The sequence below is a fragment of the Myiozetetes cayanensis genome, unplaced genomic scaffold (assembly GCF_022539395.1).
Source record: "Myiozetetes cayanensis isolate MyiCay16 unplaced genomic scaffold, myiCay2020 scf2-11, whole genome shotgun sequence".
NCBI lineage: Eukaryota > Metazoa > Chordata > Aves > Passeriformes > Tyrannidae > Myiozetetes > Myiozetetes cayanensis.
Genome location: NW_026087411.1, coordinates 34689656 through 34707444, shown reverse-complemented (window position 1 = coordinate 34707444; position 17789 = coordinate 34689656). Strand labels below are relative to the sequence as shown.

At 38.8% G+C, this 17789-nt stretch overlaps 1 protein-coding gene across 3 annotated transcripts in view; it reads right to left on the bottom strand.

Moving 5' to 3' along the window:
• Positions 1-1683: 1683 nt before the first annotated feature.
• The window catches only part of LOC126639906 (protein ELYS-like), a 44183-nt gene continuing 28077 nt past the window's right edge, over positions 1684-17789 (bottom strand). For all 3 annotated transcript variants that reach the window (XM_050315245.1, XM_050315247.1, XM_050315248.1), the window contains exons 24-36: positions 17056-17203; positions 16820-16970; positions 16188-16295; positions 15503-15698; positions 14099-14296; positions 12424-12853; positions 10795-10897; positions 9778-9884; positions 7064-7224; positions 4224-6030; positions 3321-3454; positions 2769-2875; positions 1684-2151 (exon numbers count right to left, since the gene is read on the bottom strand). In XM_050315245.1, the coding sequence (XP_050171202.1) occupies positions 1962-2151; positions 2769-2875; positions 3321-3454; positions 4224-6030; positions 7064-7224; positions 9778-9884; positions 10795-10897; positions 12424-12853; positions 14099-14296; positions 15503-15698; positions 16188-16295; positions 16820-16970; positions 17056-17203 (3840 nt within the window). In that variant the 3' untranslated portion in view covers positions 1684-1961. The remainder of the gene's footprint in view (positions 2152-2768; positions 2876-3320; positions 3455-4223; positions 6031-7063; positions 7225-9777; positions 9885-10794; positions 10898-12423; positions 12854-14098; positions 14297-15502; positions 15699-16187; positions 16296-16819; positions 16971-17055; positions 17204-17789) is intronic.

The following is a 17789-nucleotide window of genomic DNA, read 5'->3' as shown; positions in this document are numbered from 1 at the left end:
TTACAAACTTTTAGGAAGTTATTACATTTAATGCCAACTGTCTTTTATTGCTATTGCTTGCTTTCTTCCTAAGCACAGCCAAATGAGAATTCAGCTGATGCAAATGAAGAGGCTAAACATTAATTAGCTAATATTATGTTTTCATTTGTTCTAATTGATTTTCATACAAAAAATATACACATATGTAAGTGTACATGGCAGAAACACGTTAAAACCCTATTAAGTAATCTTCACTAGAATTTTATCAGAAAATTCCATTTGAGAAGAACTGGAGTACTTTATAAATACTCTTGTGTACTACACAAAACATAATCTGATTTGCCATCTATATTCTCTTCCAGTTTTGAAAGTTTGATCTTTCACCTCATTTTCTGAGCTATTCACTGCATTTCTGTACAATGTAGATATAAAAAAAATATTGCTAGAACTTCCCTCCCTTCTCCTCTGACTGTATTTATACTGTCATTCAAGTACAGGATACTCAGAGAAAATAATTACTAACCTGACTAAAGGTCTCATCCAAACTGCCACTCTCACACTTGAAACATCTGACATTTTTTAAAAGTTTTCATTCAGTCATGAATACTCCCTCAAGGAGAAAAATACCCAAGTGTGTGCAACTGCTTCTCTAGAATGACCTGTTCTGATAGAAAAATCGTGGCCTCAGAACAATCTTCTTTTACAAGCTTAGTCTGTTATTAATACATTCATTCACTATGTACAAGCTATTAGTTAATAAATAAATTATGTCTTAGAGTAACTGTAGTAGTTTTTACTAATTGAAAAGTTTAATATCAGGTTCCACCATTCTGTAGTCTTCAAAGTTGCATCCATATATAAATTAACATACAGAAAAATAATCCATTGTCTAAAAGACTGCACATCAAAATAGTACTTCCATGTCTGCTTTTAAAAGAATAGGTTTGTGACTTTATTTATACAAATTGAAGCTTTATAGGGACATTTACTCCTTAACCAAAGACTGTTAATGAAATAATTATTCAAAAATATGGTTTGTAACTAAGATTTCTGTACATTTTTGTACCTTTTTCAGACTATTATATTAACTTTACCACTGGGTTTTCAGTGCTGTGATATGCAGGCCCCAAATACTGCAAAATGTTTACAGACAGTAAGTATTTCAATTCTAGTAGCATTCATATTAACATTATGAAAATAATTTTGGCTCAAATTTCAAAGTATGTGGGTAGTAACCCATCAAATTCAATATGCTATTGTAAGCATCACACCATCTATACAGTTAATTTTTTGCTGACAACAAACTGTAAGAAATAGCAAAACATCTGAGGTGTGATCTAGTTTTATGAACTAAAGAGCAGCTTTCCCAAAGTTTAAGACAAATACAAAAAAATATTGCACAGCTTAAAACACAATTGTTTACATTCTGACTTCAGTACAGTACAACTTAACCGTGAACATAAGGAATTACCAGTTTGTATTGCGAGTCCAATTATTTGTACCAGAAGGTCAAACATAATTTCTAAAATTTAAAACAGTATGTTTAAAATGTTTACTTGTTATAGGAATTCTAAACAAACCTTTGAAAAGCTTGTGGAATTACTTTTAAGGGTCTGTAACTCCCACAAACCAACATTAAAAGTTCTGAGCAATACAGGTCATTCAACCCAATATTCCCTCAAAAAGCTATCAGACAGTAAGCACATTGTGAAGTATACATTTTTATTTAACATTCCTAAAATAAGCTGTATTTACATATTATATAAATGTATGAAGTCTTAATATAAAATAGAAAACTGCATTGACTGAGGAAATCACACTCCATATGGAGTTACTTACTGAAGACCATTTTTTATGAAATTTTACAATAATTTATATAAATTATCTCTTCCAAATTAGATGATTTTTCTTCTTTTTACTAATTCACACAATTTTGATGACTTTACAAACAGTGGTGTACATTATAAACTTAAAAAAAACAGTTACAGCATCTTCCGGCGCAAAACTGGCTTTGGAAAATTGGACAGTCTTTTTTTGTTCTTTCTCAGAGTTTTCCCTGCTGCATCTGTGGTTTCTTTCTGCTTGCTTTTTGTTCCATCTACTGGAGTTGCAAAAGGAGAGATGAATTTTACTTCCACGGGTGGAGGTGACCAAGAACACTCTTTTGTGGTTCTGAAAAGAAAGGTAATTATCAAAACAATTTTTTATTTCCAACAGTATTTAGTAGAGGGAAAAAAAATTACCATGGAATTACAAAATCAATGCTGAAGAAATATTAACTGACTTCTTTGTAGACAGAAGTAAAAAGTACCTAAGTAAGTTTCATTTTGCTTTAATTCCTTAACAGACTGTCCCAAGCATTCTTGGTCACTATCTGTAAGAGTTTTTAGAGCTCCCTGTCCCAGCTTTTAAGAGGTAAATTGTCCTCAAACAGCTTTCCAGAAGGAACCAGGAAACATGTCCAGAAGAAAAAAGTTCCACAAAGAGCGTGGAACCTCTTTTCACCATAAGGTGAATTAAGACAATTAATTAAGAGTGAATTAAGAGCATGACATTATTGCAATGATTAGTATCCACCTGCCCTTTTCTAGCCCCTCCCTCTTCCGTTTCCTTTAGAAAAACAAACCCTTAAATGGGGAAAAAGGTGCCTATTACACCAGCAAACCGGACAGGCTCATAAAGTCAGAGAAGAGAATTATGCAGACAAGTGAGGAAGAAGTAGGTGCTTAACAGCTGAATCACTGTAACAATAAAGAAATGCAAATAACTATTTAAAAATAATTTCATACTTGCTTGCTTTCGTCGTTTTTGATTTTGTAGTTCTAGCTCTCTTCAATTTTTGCTTTCCCTCAGACTCTATGGATTTGGTATCCTCTTCCTCTTTAGTTGGAAGCTCCTATGATAAGGCAACAAAAAATGTTACTCAGGAACAAGTTCTTAACACTTCAACAGAACAAAAATTAATGTTTCTTTCATTAAGAAGTCATTATAACGTAATTCCAAAAGCATTAGTTACCCTCTGCAAAAACAAACCTTCCGCCTCAAATTATTTTCCCATCCTAAAAGTTCAAATTCTCAAATTAACAGATAACATACCAAGTAAGTTTAAAGAAAGCCACTGTGCCTTCAAAAGTTTTTATCAATTCCTGACTTATATACCTTCAAAACTGATTTTTGTACCTAGTTTTCATGAAGAAAAGAAAAATAGTTTAGTTGATTCATTTAAAGTTCTCTTTTTAGATATGTTTCCAAGGAATAAGGCAAAACATTGGAAAGTATGATTTCAAAAAGTGGTACAGAGCAAAAATCAAAAACAAGGGATAACTAGTGCCTTTACTTACTGGTTCTTTCACAATTCGGGAAATGCTGGATACATCTTTTCTCCTTGACCTCAAAAGAGGGGGTGAAAAGACGAACTGAGAAGACAAATCTGGGTCTAAATCCTTAAACTGCACAGGATGGTCTGCTTTTCCAGCTAAAATGACAATGCATCGTTAGCATGCATGTACATTATACACGAAGGACAGTAATGTTAAATTACAGCTGATAAACAAGAGTACAATAGCTTCCTGAAATAAAAGGTCTAATCAAGTTTATAAACTCCCCATAAAAAGGTATTTTTCCACCAGTAACTGTCCCTCGGGATCCATTCTTTTACAGCAAATTGTGGGAAAAAACCCCAAACTAGGTAAGCCTAGTGATTTTACCTGCACTTATGTAAGATACTATGCTCAAGAGGCGTCAACAGCCCTTACACATCTCAAAAAAATTTTATCATTTACTCCAATTAAAATATTCCCAGGCACACTAATTTTGCTGACAAAGTATATGCCCATGAAAAATAATCACATCATTTAACAGCTGTACACTTTGTTGCAAGATGCAACTCATTTGAACTTCAAAACTGAACAGAACTTGGAATCGTGCCTCCTTTATTCCCCTGCTGGGGGGAAGGGATGGCATGGCAATCAGAGATAACCCCTGGTTTTCAGAGCTGACAGAAACAAAAACTCAGCTTAAATTTCATTTCACTGCTTAGATCAGCCTTATAACCTCTTAGTTCCACTAGAATGAACCAGGTAGTCATGTCGAGTTCAGACAACTGGACTGCCTCTTGCCAAATTTTTTTTTTTTTTTGCATGGTTACATTCTTTACAATACTTCAAGCCATCCTCACATTTTGTATTCTGTGGATTAAAGAAGAGGAACATGCCCTGTGTTGTGTACAAACATAGTGCACCTACCTTCAAATTTCTTTGTCAGCTTTGTGAGAGGAGGAGAGAAATGAAAAGATTCATTTTCCTCAAAAGTCAGTTTCTGATGCACGGCAGTTTTGCGGGATCTGGTTCTTGTAACACGATCTGTTGGAGCTCTTGATGTTTGATCGTGTCCTGATGGGTTTATGTCTTCAAGCAGTAAAGGAGTGCCATCAGGTCCCTGCGGGAGGGCCCCCTCCGACATTGATCGCCTCTTTCTGCCCCGGCGCCCTGTCCTTACTGTAGTCCTGGGTGTGGCTGGCTCCTCGCTTGGCTGTGCAGGTGTCTGCTCAGGAGTATCCGTTTTTTCTGGTTTCTCACGTGGCACTCTTCTAGTTCTTCTCCTAGGAGTATCAAGGACTTCTACCTTCCCACCTGAATTTATGTCTTCCTGAGTAGAGGTAGACTCTGTGTCTGCCGTAAGATTTTGTGCCCCCTTCCTAGCACTTCTTCTAGGAGTGACAGGAAGTTTAAATTCTGTTTGAGGAAGCGATGATTTAGATAGATCAAGATCAGAATTTTCTGAAACTTCTGATGAACTAATCTTTCTTCTTCTGCCTCTTTTAGTTGGCACAGGTAAAAGGAGTTGGTCACTAGGCTGCACCTCTTGATCCTTGACAATATTTTCAGTAAGTTGTAAAGTAAAGCTTTTCGGTTTTCTTGCACTTCTACTGGGACTGACTGCTGGTTTCACCTTACGATCAGTGTCAGTCTGGCCAGTTTTTGGACCTCCAGCTGAACGTTTTCCTCCTCTAATCCTTTTGGAAGTAGAAGAGGTAATAATGCTACCTTCAGCAAGAGACATTTCCTCATTAGCCTCTTCTGAGGATTCAGATGCAGCTTCCTTTGCTCTCCTTAATCTTCTTCTTGGAGTAACAGCTACGGACTGTGTAGTATCAGATGAGGTTTGTCCATCAGAATGGCTGCTTTCTGTTTTTTCTAAATGCGTCAGTTTAGGTTTCCTACCTCTCCTAGGAGTAACAGGTGTCGCAGGTATTTGCTCCTCTTGAAGATTTTCCTCTGTTTGAAGACTGGAAGTCTCAGATGCTTCTTTTGTTCGCCTGGTACTTCTCCGAGGAGACAGTCCAAACGGAACTGGTGTGCCTGCCTTCAGTAGTTGTTGAGGGTCTGCTGACAGAATACTTAGATTTCTACTCAGTTGTCCCCTTGTGCGTGTTCTTGGAGTAACGGCATACTCTACTTGATGTCTGTTGGTGTCCTCTTCCACTCTTTCTGGCACAGGTGTTAAGAAGGCTTTTGCCTTCTGGAATCTAGTTACCTTTTTACCTATAGTTTCATGAATAGATTGTTCTACAACTTCAGATGTAAATTCTTTACTTCTTGTGTCTTTGATTACATCCAGTAAGTTCTCAGCAATAGCAACCTTAATGGGTTCAGGCACATATGGGAATGACTCTGCAGTATTTTGAGATTCCTGATCACCAGTTACAGTGGACACTGAGTTTGTAACATGTTCTTGGCTTTCAGCATTTTCTAAATTGGTCACAGGTTTTTCCTCCATTGTTGGACCTTCTGGTTTACAAGCATCTACTAATGTAGGGTCTCCCATCTCTGCTTCACCTTCTTCTCCTTCCAAAACTAAGCTAAAACTACTCTGAGATAGAAAAAGGTCTCCCTCTCCCTCAGCTGCATCACATTCACTATCTTTATTATCAGGCAAATCACAGGCAAACTGTTGCTCTATGTTTTCATAGCTATAATGAAGACTGCCCGATGGATCTAGTTCACTATATGGTGATGTTTCAGGTGGTGGTTCTGAGGTATCTTCAATAACCTAAAGTTAAAAATTGTCCGTTAATACTTTATTCCTTACCAAACAGACTAACTTCACACTGAGCTAGATGAACTGCTAGTTGAAGACAGTGAAAAGCTGCTTTTCCTTTCAGATCACCACCAATATGTAAAGTTAACACCATACAATGTACTCTCTACTAGAGATGAAAGTTTATACATTGAAGGGGCAGAGATCAGAGCAGTCAGTGTATGCAATTCCCAGGCTCCCTTTCTGGTATTTCCGTTCAGGACTAACACTGTGCAGGGGGCAGTTTCACAACACAAGGTGTGTGCACAACTGGCACTGATCATCACGTTGCAGTGCCTTCTGCACTACTCCACACCCACAGAGAGTGACCCACTCTGTGACAGGGTAAAATACAATTATGTCCCCAGAGTTCTGGTCATGACAGTTGTAACTGCAACACCTAGTCAGACTGGCCAGGTATCACATCCAGAAAGTCAACACTGCACTTGAAGGAGTCACTTGGATTGCACGAGATAACATAGTCTAAATATCTCCATCACATGAAGAAATGTCTTGACACCAAAATGAGTTTATTACTGGGAATTCTGTTTGTGTTAAGAAGGAACAAATAGTAAAGGACCTAAATCATTTTGAAAGTCAGTTTGGTTCCCACATAATATTGTCATTTGGTAAATGGCTCCCAGTATCAAGAAGCTTTCTTATTGATTTTAACATTAGAACGATTTCAAGTCAAATAAAAAATGCTTGAATTTCAGTAAACCAAATGAATGCAGGGTTATTTTGAAAAACAGTCAGGTACTTATTTTTTTACTAATATAGCTCTCAAAGGCCTACGTCTTGACAGGTTCTATTCTGTGTTATAGGAACAGAAAACGGACAAGTGAAAAAAAGTACCTGCCCTTACACAATGAGGTTTTAACTCGTGTCAAGCGGCTAAAGAAACTGAGACATTTTTGTATGCCTTCTAATTGCCAGTAAAACAGATCTGTCCTCAATTTCAAAACTCTTTTCTATTTTGTAGAAAATAGGAAATTAGTTTACTCACATGAATTTCCTCAGTTTTAGGAAGACTAGTAGAAACGGGGACTTTTTCAACTTCAGCTGCTTCGGGGTTACATTCTTCAGGTACATCCACACACTTCCCCTCAAGGCGATTTTCTGATTGAGTACTGACCACATCCTCACTGTCAAGGATACTTATCACAGCTGGAAGAGATTTATGTCATTTTAACTTAACTGTTATATAAATAACACAAGTTTAATCAACAGGAAGTAACAGAGGGATCAGGAGGCAACAATCCAGTTCTCCGTCCTGCCACATATACTGGGCTTTCTCCAAAAACTAGAAGCCAAAACTACTGTGCTGATTTGGGCTGGGATAAAGTTAATTTTCTTCTATAGTAGCTGGTATTGACTGCTGTGTTCTGGATTTGAGCTTAAGACAGTGTTGATGACACAGGGATGTTTTTAGTTACTGCTGAGCAGCGCTTACACAGGGCCAAAGTCTCTTCCACTTCTCACCCCACCCCACTGGTGAGTGGGCTGGGGATGCAAAACAAGTTTGGGGTGGGGGCAGATACAGTCAGGACAGCTGACCCCAACTGACCTAAGGGATATCCCATACATATGGCATTATGCTCAGCACAAAAGGCAGGGGAAAGGAGGAAGCAGGCAGTATTTGCAGTTATGGCGACTTGTCTTCCCATTACACACAATGGAGCCCTGCTTTCCTGTAGACGGCTGAACACCTGGTGAATTAATTCCTTGTTTTGCCTTGTTTGCATGCAAGACTTTTGCTTTCCCTATTAAACTGTCTTTATTTCAAACCACAGTTTTTCTCACCTTTAGCTTTTCAATTCTCTCCCCCATTCCACTCCAGGGTAAATGAGTGAGCAGCTGTTTGGGACTTAGTTGTCAACTGTGTTTAAACCACAGTAACTATATACCTGGTAAAGGATGCAGCCCCACAGTAAGAAAAAGAGGAAGGAGAAAATCAGCTGTCAAGTTGTCGTGGTTTTGCCCAGCCAGCCAGCCCCTGGGGCTGAGGATGGTTTTGTCCAGGTGGATTTCCGGACAAAAAGCCAATCAAAACTCTTAGTGACGCCTTTGCTAATTACATATTTAAGAAAAACGGAAGAGAAGGTTTGTTGCGCAGTTGAAATTAGGCAGCCATGTAGGAGAGGCAGCAAACCCCAGGTGGGGACCAGGCCCTCTTCTCCCCTGGCTTGGGCCAGGGGCAGGTGTAGCACTGAAGCCCCCCCTTCTCTCATGTAAGAGAGTGAAGAAAAAAAAACTTTAGAGAAGGACTGACTGCTTGGACGAGAAATGCTGCAGAAGAAATTCCAGCAAAGAGATAACGAAGTGTCCAAGGTCAAAGCTGGCAGCTGCAGGAGAGAGAAGAAAAGTGCGAAGGGGAGCTTGTTTCTCCCCCACTTTCGCTCTCTCCCTTCAGCAGGGAAAAGACTAAAAAATAATCCCTGCCACCTGTAGGAGTTTTTGGGTGAAGAGACCCCATGTTGCTCATGGAGGAGCCTACACTGGAGTAAGTTGCATGAGGAAGCCGAGACTTCATGAAAAGGACTGAGATAAAGCAGAGTCCTGTTGAAGATTTATGACCCTGAAGGGATGAGGCTTACACTGGAGCAGATGGCTCGGGTAAGCTTGGGATCTGAGTGAGGGATCCATGCTGCTACTGAAGATTTGTGACCTTGAGAGAGAGCCTTATGCTGGAGCGAACAGCTCGGGTAAGATGTGGGGATCCGAGTAAGGGATCCGTGCTAGACCCATGTCACAGAGGTCCATCAAGGACTGTTCTCCTGTGGGAAGGGACCTCTACAGGAAACAGGGATGGACTCATAACCCATTATCCCCTGTAATCCCGTGGAAGAAGATCCATGGTAGGCAAGTGTCCCCTTACAAGACCATGGAAGAAAAACCTTCAGGGCTTGGGTAACCCCCCAGCCTCGGGTCTTAGCCCAGGAGGCGGATAGGCCCAGCCCTGGAGGCCAACACAGAGCAGGAGAGAAAGAGTTCCAGCTGCGACGAGAGTGCTGCAGAGTTATTGAAGAGACCTGGAGCTCTGAGAATAGAGAAGGAGACTGCTTTTCTTTCTTGGACTGATAAAAAGGGGGGATAAGTATTTTCTGTAAATACGTAGCACTTTTACTTAAGTAGAATTGTTATAGATGTAGTTCTTTAGTAGCTTTTATTTTGCTAGTAATAAATGTTCATACTATCTTCCCCAAATCCAGTCTCTTTTGTCTGCATAAACCTTCTCTCAACTAATAGTAATTGTGTAGGGGGTGTGAAAGCAAATTGACCCAGAGCAAAACCACGACACAAGTCCATAGGGAAAAAAACAGAGGAAAAGGCGGCTGGAAAGACACACTGGTGGACAGTTTCTTCAGTCTTAGTACTGAGGATGCATCAATTTTTAAAATAGAAACTCAGCAGATCCCATGGCACACAAATTAGTAGTGGTGTACAACATTAAAATAAATACTGATCTCTCCTTATAATACTTCAAGTTCTGCCAGTATTCTCAGCATCTTGTTCAAGAATAGGAAGATTCACTACGCATCTTCTACAAGGGCTTTCTTTAGGGAGGGTATTGACTCTGTAGTTTAATGAAAGTTGACAGTAATATGCTACTGTGCTACTTCAATCTGAGACAACTGTAGTGGTATCACAAACTACACATTTCACTTCAGGAGTTCTGCTACCTTAACACACAGAGCACCTCCAACACAGTGTACGTACATTCACTGTCTGCCTCCGGGAACTCAGAGAGCTGTGGATTTGCTGCAACTGGTATGGCTTTTTCTTCTGATGAAGAGGTCATTTCAGACTCCTGGTAGTTTGTTTCACTTCATGAACAGAAAGAAAGGAATTCATCATAAATCTTGAAAACAAACCTTGAAGAGCTTTACAGGTTACTTTCTCACTGTAAAATCTTCAAGTTTCACACCAGAAAAAACACAAGAAAAATTAAGAAATTCCTTTAACGACATATTTTCATTCAATTTGTGACTCATTTTACGGAATGAATCAAATACTTCCCATTCTTCCCAGCTATCTAACACTAGATAATAACACAATAGAGTTGTGTTACAGAATAATATAGTATTTCTCTTCTGTAGAAAGAGGGCAACTACTATAACAGAGGTTCAGAACAAACTGAACAAAAGTCTGTACCAGTGTTAGTTACCATTTGAAATTAAAGGCTATTACATTGCTAACATTCTGTCTTTATCACTAAGCACCGGTAGCTTTTAAAGTACATGGTGAGAAAACTGCTTCCCTTTCCATAAACAAACAAATGCTTATTGAGCACACACAGAAAACAGAAATTAAGTGTATAAAATACTGCCCGAAAGCACTCAAACTCCAAAATAAACACGCTGAAGCTGCAGGCATCTCAGGATTAATTTTTAACTACACAATTTTCAGACAAAAACAGGGCTTATGTTGACAGTATCTGCTTAGTAAGCCTCAAACTGTAATAAGGTTTATATAGTCTGTTGACTTAAGTCTTTATCATTATACTATGGGGTCTGCAATGATTTGAGAAACAAGACTCAAACTGACAGCTAGTCAACGTGCATTAAATTCACGCCAGATTACTTTTGCTCACAGACAGAATGGAATAGACAGGCCCCTATACGTAAGAACACAGAAAAGAACCAATCCCAGGCCAAAATCACAGTTTTCAAATGCAGAAAAGCCAGCAGTTATATTTTGTGTGAACCTAAAGATGTATCTATTTCATAAGCTCACCCTTCATTTGCAGCCCCAAAAGTAGTGGCCTCAGCAGCTTTAAACACCAATTTATCATCCTCGAGAAGGGTAAGACATTCAGCATTTGATTCTTCCACACATCCTACAAAAATGAAGAGATGGATTACTTCCTAGTGGCACTTAACATCATTTTTTTTCTTTTAAAATGTTCATATGATTTTAAAGTGATCCTTTATGCATTTCATCTAGGATAGTGATTTAACAAAATAATGCAGGTCTGAATCCTTCTTTACACTGAAACAAGAAGCTTGATGCATAATTTCAGTCAAGAAAACAAAATGACCACTAATAATTCTGTTTACAAACTAAACTTGCTATGTTACTAATACACAAAAAGTTCAGAAAATATTGCTCCTTCTTAAAATTGGGTAAGAAGGTTTTTTTTATTTTTCTTTGGATATGCATCTCATTCCAGCACTTCTTTCCTTTCTTACTCCATTCCTCCTCTTTACAAGAATGCAAAGATAAAGATTCTTTATAAGATTATTGTTTAGTGATTAGTACCTTACTAATTTTAATGAAAAGCACCTTTGATTTCTTGTCCAAATCCAAGACAGCTAAAATAGGACAGCCAAATGTTTTGACCTATCTTACTGAAAACATGCAGATCTGGTGAATCCTTTTTAGCAATGTACACAGATAGAGTCTGTATTTGAGCATTCCTGTTACTGAGAAAGAAAAGGAGCTGAGGAACTTCATAAGCAACAATCACTCTTCAGGATCTTCCAGAACATCTCAGACTTAGGACTGAATCAGCATGCATATGATACACTGACACTGGAGTACCCACTCACTGTTTATGAGGTGTTTCAAGACCTCAGACACAGAACTCCCAAAACTTGCCTACATGTCCCAGGAAAACTTTTTTATAAAGGGTTCAGCAGACTCAGCTGTTTATCAAATACTGACTGTAAAGGCTGGCACATCTTCTCCCTGTTCCTGAACTACTTTCATTCCCAGCTCTTCATCACTGCTCACCAGCTAGTGAGCTACATCTCTTCTAATTTGTCAGCTGACCTTCCAAAATGAGCACATCCTCTGCAGCTGGACTGGCTTCAATGAGTTGAATTGAGCTGATTTATCAAAGATCAACTGAAAGAGGTTTGGAAAAGGCTGTATAAGCTCTTGAGCCAGCAAAATGATCAACCACAGCTGTAATGAGCAGCAGATACACAAGCAGACTCACTTCCAGAAGAAAACTATTCAACTGAGCACTAATGAGGTGGTTGAAAGAAAAAAAAAAAATAGTCAAAGCATGCCATACATTAAACTTGCTGTAAAAAACCCTGCTGACTAGGAGTACCCCTAAAACATAGCCAGAAGCCCAAGTTTTCAACTTGCCTCCTTCTGAAAACTCCCACAAATCACTGCTGCCTTTCAGCTGCAACTACACACAAAAAATGCCAGTCAAACAAAGTATACGTTCATAATGTCCAGGATGCATAAAAAATTACTTAAAATGTAATGGTAATTTTTAAAACCTAGGACAAGGAAATGCCTAGGACACTTGTTAACATTCACCATTAACTGCTGCACTCATCAGCATCTTAATCTTCTAAAGACATTTGAAAAATTCAGAAATTTAGGTTATCATAGGATGAAACACACCAGCTTCTTCTCTTGGTTCCGAAGGATCTGGTTGATCCATCTGGAAAGGTTTATCTTCAACCATTTCACTGTCTCCTTCCTTCTCCAATTCTTGAACATCAGCAGTTTCTTCAGTGGAAGAATTAGCTGGTTTAGCAGCTATAAAGATGACATCATCTTCAAAATCACCAGGTGATTTTGCATCATGATACTCCAAAGTAGTTTGGTCCGATCTGACAGAGAAGTTACTGTTTTCTTTGCTGACATCCAGTTTTTCCAAATCACCTCCAGATAAGTTTTCTGAAGACTCCTGCGATTCAGCATGATTGTCTCCAGCACTGCTCAGAGTAAACAGAGTTGTTTTACCTCTACTTTCAGACCAAGCATCCTCTACTACATCATCATGATGCTCAGATGAAGCTCCAAATAGTGCTTTATCATCTTCTGTTACCTAAAAAAAGTTCAGATCAGTAACACGAGCATGCTTTCTGTCAAAGCAAAACAAAAAAAACCCCAAACATATACTGATATTTTTAAGTTAGACGTGTTCCCTTAAAAGGTAATACAAAATTAATTCTCACCCTAGAACTATCTTAAATTTAAAGCTGAGCGTAAAAATTAATCACACTTTTGACTGCTTATTGAGTTTCCACAACATTAAAGAATTAAGATAAAGTCACTCTTATAAGTGCTTGCTTATAATGTCATCTCAAGGCTGTTCATTGGGTTCAGCAGTGTGTTTTCAACAGGACAGCTTTGCCTAATAAAATTGTAACTCAAGACTCGTCTCTGTTATACTTTCCAATGCACATGAACTACTAAAATATGCTCGTGTTCACTACGCCTGCAGTACAGAACAAGTAAATTAATCTGGCTACAGTGCCACTATTAGTAAGAACTTCATACAGGAGAGAGCACCTCTTGTTACAATTGAGTGGCTCTTTAAAACGAACAACAAAAGGTGTAAAACCAGATTGAGACAATTTGTTAGGACATGTACAGAAAGCTCATATATGTGCATTCTAGAACATGCCCCCTTTTCTGCCCCTGATTTTGGTACATTACGTTGGCAACTGCATGATGGGCTGAACCATGGAATCCAGCTCCAGAACAACTATAGGAGCAGAAGGGGCCACTGTCAGACGGACCAACTTCATTAGAAAACCACACGGATGCTATCCGGGATGCAAGGTGAGAAGCAAACATGAGAACTTCAGGGTTAGAGAACAGACAACGCTACAGCTCTCCTCATAGGGGGTCTCTTTTACCAGAATTTAGGTAAACCTAGCCTTGCAAAATGACAGGCAGGAAGTCAACACAGTTTATGACTTTTGTTAACTGCTAAGATGTTTAATTCACAAAATTTAACAAATCCAAACAAGTGGCTCAGTCTATATTCCTTACCTTCCTGCCACACCTCCATTTGAAAAGGTACAGCTGGAAGCTGAATTAGCAGTTTGAACAAGCACAGGTCCTAACAACCCCTGAGTAAAAACCACCAAAGTCCCTGACATTTATTATGAATAAAAATAATAAACCTGCAGGCACGTGAACAAGTCTAACATAACAACCTTTTTTTGACCAAATTCTGCCATTCTGATTTGCAATCCAAATTCTCAGTATAAAGAGTACTGGCAAACTTTAAAGTAAATCACAGCATTTAACTGCAAAAATCACTAACGGCAGGCCAGCTTACCCCAACAGTCCACTTTGCATTGGAATTCTCTTCCCTGAAAGTTATTCTAAGTTCCTTTGCTCGTAGTGGAGGAGTAACTGATCGTCCTGGAGATGCAGAAGGAGTTGCTAGGGGTGTAGTGCGAAGGTTGGACCTGAGAATAGACTGAGGAGTAAATCCAGGAAAACCAGAAGAAGATGAGGCCAAAACTTTAGCTCTCTAGGAAAAGAAATAAAAACACTTAATTTGAAAACAGTTAAATCTTCAAAACATAAAACTGCAGTTGTCAAAATTATGAGTTTAAATTATAATATAATAATGGCCAGTCTTCGCGAGCGAAGATCCGGGGAAGGTCTTTCCACCTTCCAGCCTGCGCATTGGATTTTTTAGGTGAGACACAGTGTGTGCAGAACTGAGCCCACCCTTTAATCCTAAGGTTCATCTGCCGGGGCCAAGCGAGCTTGGACGGTGGCAGCGAGGTCCTTAGGACGTAGGTGGGTTGCCTTTAAGGGCTAACGAGCCCCACCTGCCCGGGAGTGTCCCTGACCGGGAATCGAACCCGGGTCTCCGCGGTGATAGCGCGGCGCCTTTACCACTAGACCACCAGGGGCTCCTGAGTTTAAATTACAAACTGGGTTTATAGCAGTAGGGAGGAAAAAGTATTGCCTCTGCACTGTTTTTCCAAATGTACAAAAATTTTAAAGATAAAACTCCCTGTTTCTTATGTTTCTTCTGGGGTTTTTTAATGCCAACAAAAAAAAGTTATTTTTAAGTTAATTTCCTGAAGAAACAATAATATGGCACCTTGTTGTCTGCAATGTTATCTTCTATCCCAGTAAATTTACAATTTCTACACTACTTTACCAAAAGGCACACAACATCAACTGTTATTCCACATGGCAGCGTTTCCAGTTGCTGTGTCCAACATGGCAACTCAGCAAAGCAACAGCCACAGCTTATTTCTTCACTAATTAATCAGCTGTCCATGACATGAAGTGACATTGCTGTAAAAGTACATGCAAATCTTCGTGTAGAAGTGTTCAGGTCTTCTTAGCTCAGAAATATTTTACAGAATTGAAAGGGTTTGAAAGGAGGAGGAAGCTGGTTCAGTGGTATGGGTGCTATTTCATAACAAGATTATAATTCAAAGATTAATTGTTCCATGGAATAAAAACAAGTGTATTTCTCAAAGCTATGGGACGAGGGGACCACTGCAATTAATGAGAATTAAACTTCCCTCTTCAAGACTGTTCTCACCTTACTGCTTCCAGAAAGACTGTGTATACAATAACCACATGCATACTGAAAATATCTTGCAATTTTAATCCAGCAGTGTTCTCGTTAAATACTTTGATGGCTTCATTTTAAACAAAACTCACAAGTTTTTCTTCTGGTTGGCTGCTAACAGCTTTTTAAAATACAAACCTTTACCACAAGAGGAGTCTCCAGTAAATTCAGCTCTGATGCTCTTGGAAAATTCTTTTGAGAGATAGAGTAATGTGTATTTGATTTCAGTGGGCTGGATGCCACAAAAGAAGTAGAAGCTCTGCATGGTGTCTGCCAGCTTTCATCCTGTGCCGTAGAACAGGAAGGAACAGGACGAACCACCAAATCCAGCAATCTGTTAAGACACACGACGTAAACTATGAACATAAATGAAAAAAATCATGCTGTGTTCATCTGAGATGATACAGAACAAAAACATTTGATGAACAAATACAGTTGAAGCCTCACTGCTGGGGTGATGCATTAGGCCCACAAAGAAATGAGAGGTACTTTGGGGTGTTCTTTAATCATTTCTTTACATTTGATACCTAATTTCCTAAATCCCTGCCTCTGACATAAGAGTAACCCAATTTTAAGGTGCACAAGTGGCCTAATTCTCAATTCAGGAGAAAACTCATCTACATTTCAATGCAGGGACCAATTTCCACTTAACTGTGTCCCTACGTTGACCTTTTCTTTAAGAGATACAAAGCTAAATGCAATAGAACCTCTGGTAAACACAAAAAGTACACACAAACACATTTTTATATATATATGTATATGTATGTATATATATATATAAGAAACACCTTTTTGAAACATACAGTCTCTAGATCTTTAATACCTGGAACATTTTTGAGAAAACTTTGTAACAGGTGTCCCAAGAAATGCATCGGGCAACTCTGTACCAGGGAGAGGATGTGTAATGGCTGCTGGTTCTGTAGCCCTAGGACTAGAAGCAAAAGAAAAATGAACTGACTTTCACTCCTTCAAAGTCCAGACATACCAAAATTCCAGTTTAGTTGATCATATCAGTTGTAGGACAATCACCTGACGACTATGAGCCTCTTTTCTGCTCTTCATAATTCTGCTTATTTTTAAGTAAAAAAGGCAGAAACGGGGCAGGACACGGTAAAAGATTACTACGTGTTCATACAAGTCTATCAACATATGTACACCAACTGCTTGATGATAATACAAGTCTGAGTTTCAGCTATCTTAAATACTGTAAACACATTTACCATAATGTAAATACATATATTTGTATAGATAAGACTATTATAGCAGAAAAGCTACTATTTATGATTGATTCTTAAATATGTGGTATATGCGAAAACACAAAACAAAGCTTTATTCTCATGCACCCTCCCACCAAAACACTAACATAATTCAAACAGAATTCTTGCTCTTTCTCTCCCCCTCCCTCCCTGTCCAAACATGTAGCTCAAGACTGAACTCTGCAAAAAGACTGCTTACCTATCATATTGTGACATGTTTGGTTTTTGCTCGTTTCCTAACCATACTTCTCCAATTTTGGACAATACTTTACTGATGAAAGTTGCTCGTGTATGCACATTTCCTGCATTAGCCTGTCGTGTCACTGTTGATAATGGCTTTGGCCTTGACACTGTAAAGCAAGAGAAAAAACATCAGCCTTGTGTAACCAAAGTGAGGGCTGGTAGACCACAATGTTGCCACCCTCTAAAAATTACCTTCTCTTAAGACTGAGGAAGGCAAACGGTAAGGCTTGGCTCTCTCTACAGCCAGCTTCCTTTGAACTCTAGGAAGGATCTTGCCATATTGGTCTAACAGAGAATTTCTGGCAACTGCTCTCTCTCTCAAGCGAGGATCACGATCATTCTGACAAACAAAATGCACAAAGCAAGAAGTTAGCTATTTGCAAGAAGTTCATTGCACGGAACTATCTCTGCTCTTCCTAACTAGGGCCTAAATTTGCTCTACGGATACAGTAAAATATGTCCACTGCACTGAATCGCAGCAAGTTTTCTATCCAGTGGCACAGACCAATTTCATCTGGTAGTTCTAGCAAAGTTTTCAAGGAAGACTAATTAAAAAAAAACAACCAATCAAAAAAAAAAAAAAAAACCAAACAAACAACAACCCCAAACCCCACCAACAAAACCCACCATTCGTATTTCACCTGTGGAGCATTCAGATTGCTCTCAGCTACAAAAACAAGACATGACATACAACATACACTACAATACACAGAAACAAGTGACATAACTTCTGCAGTCTAAACAATACATAACATAGGGATCTGAGGAACTGAAGGAACAGATGAGCTGGTAAGAAAAGATACATATTTGTTCCTCAGGTGCAAAGAAACTACTTTAAATGGAGTCAACCACAGTCTGTAACATTTAATGTACAACTTCACAAAGCAACTTTGCAGTAGTTTAGGTTCAGTTTAGTTTTTCAGTAG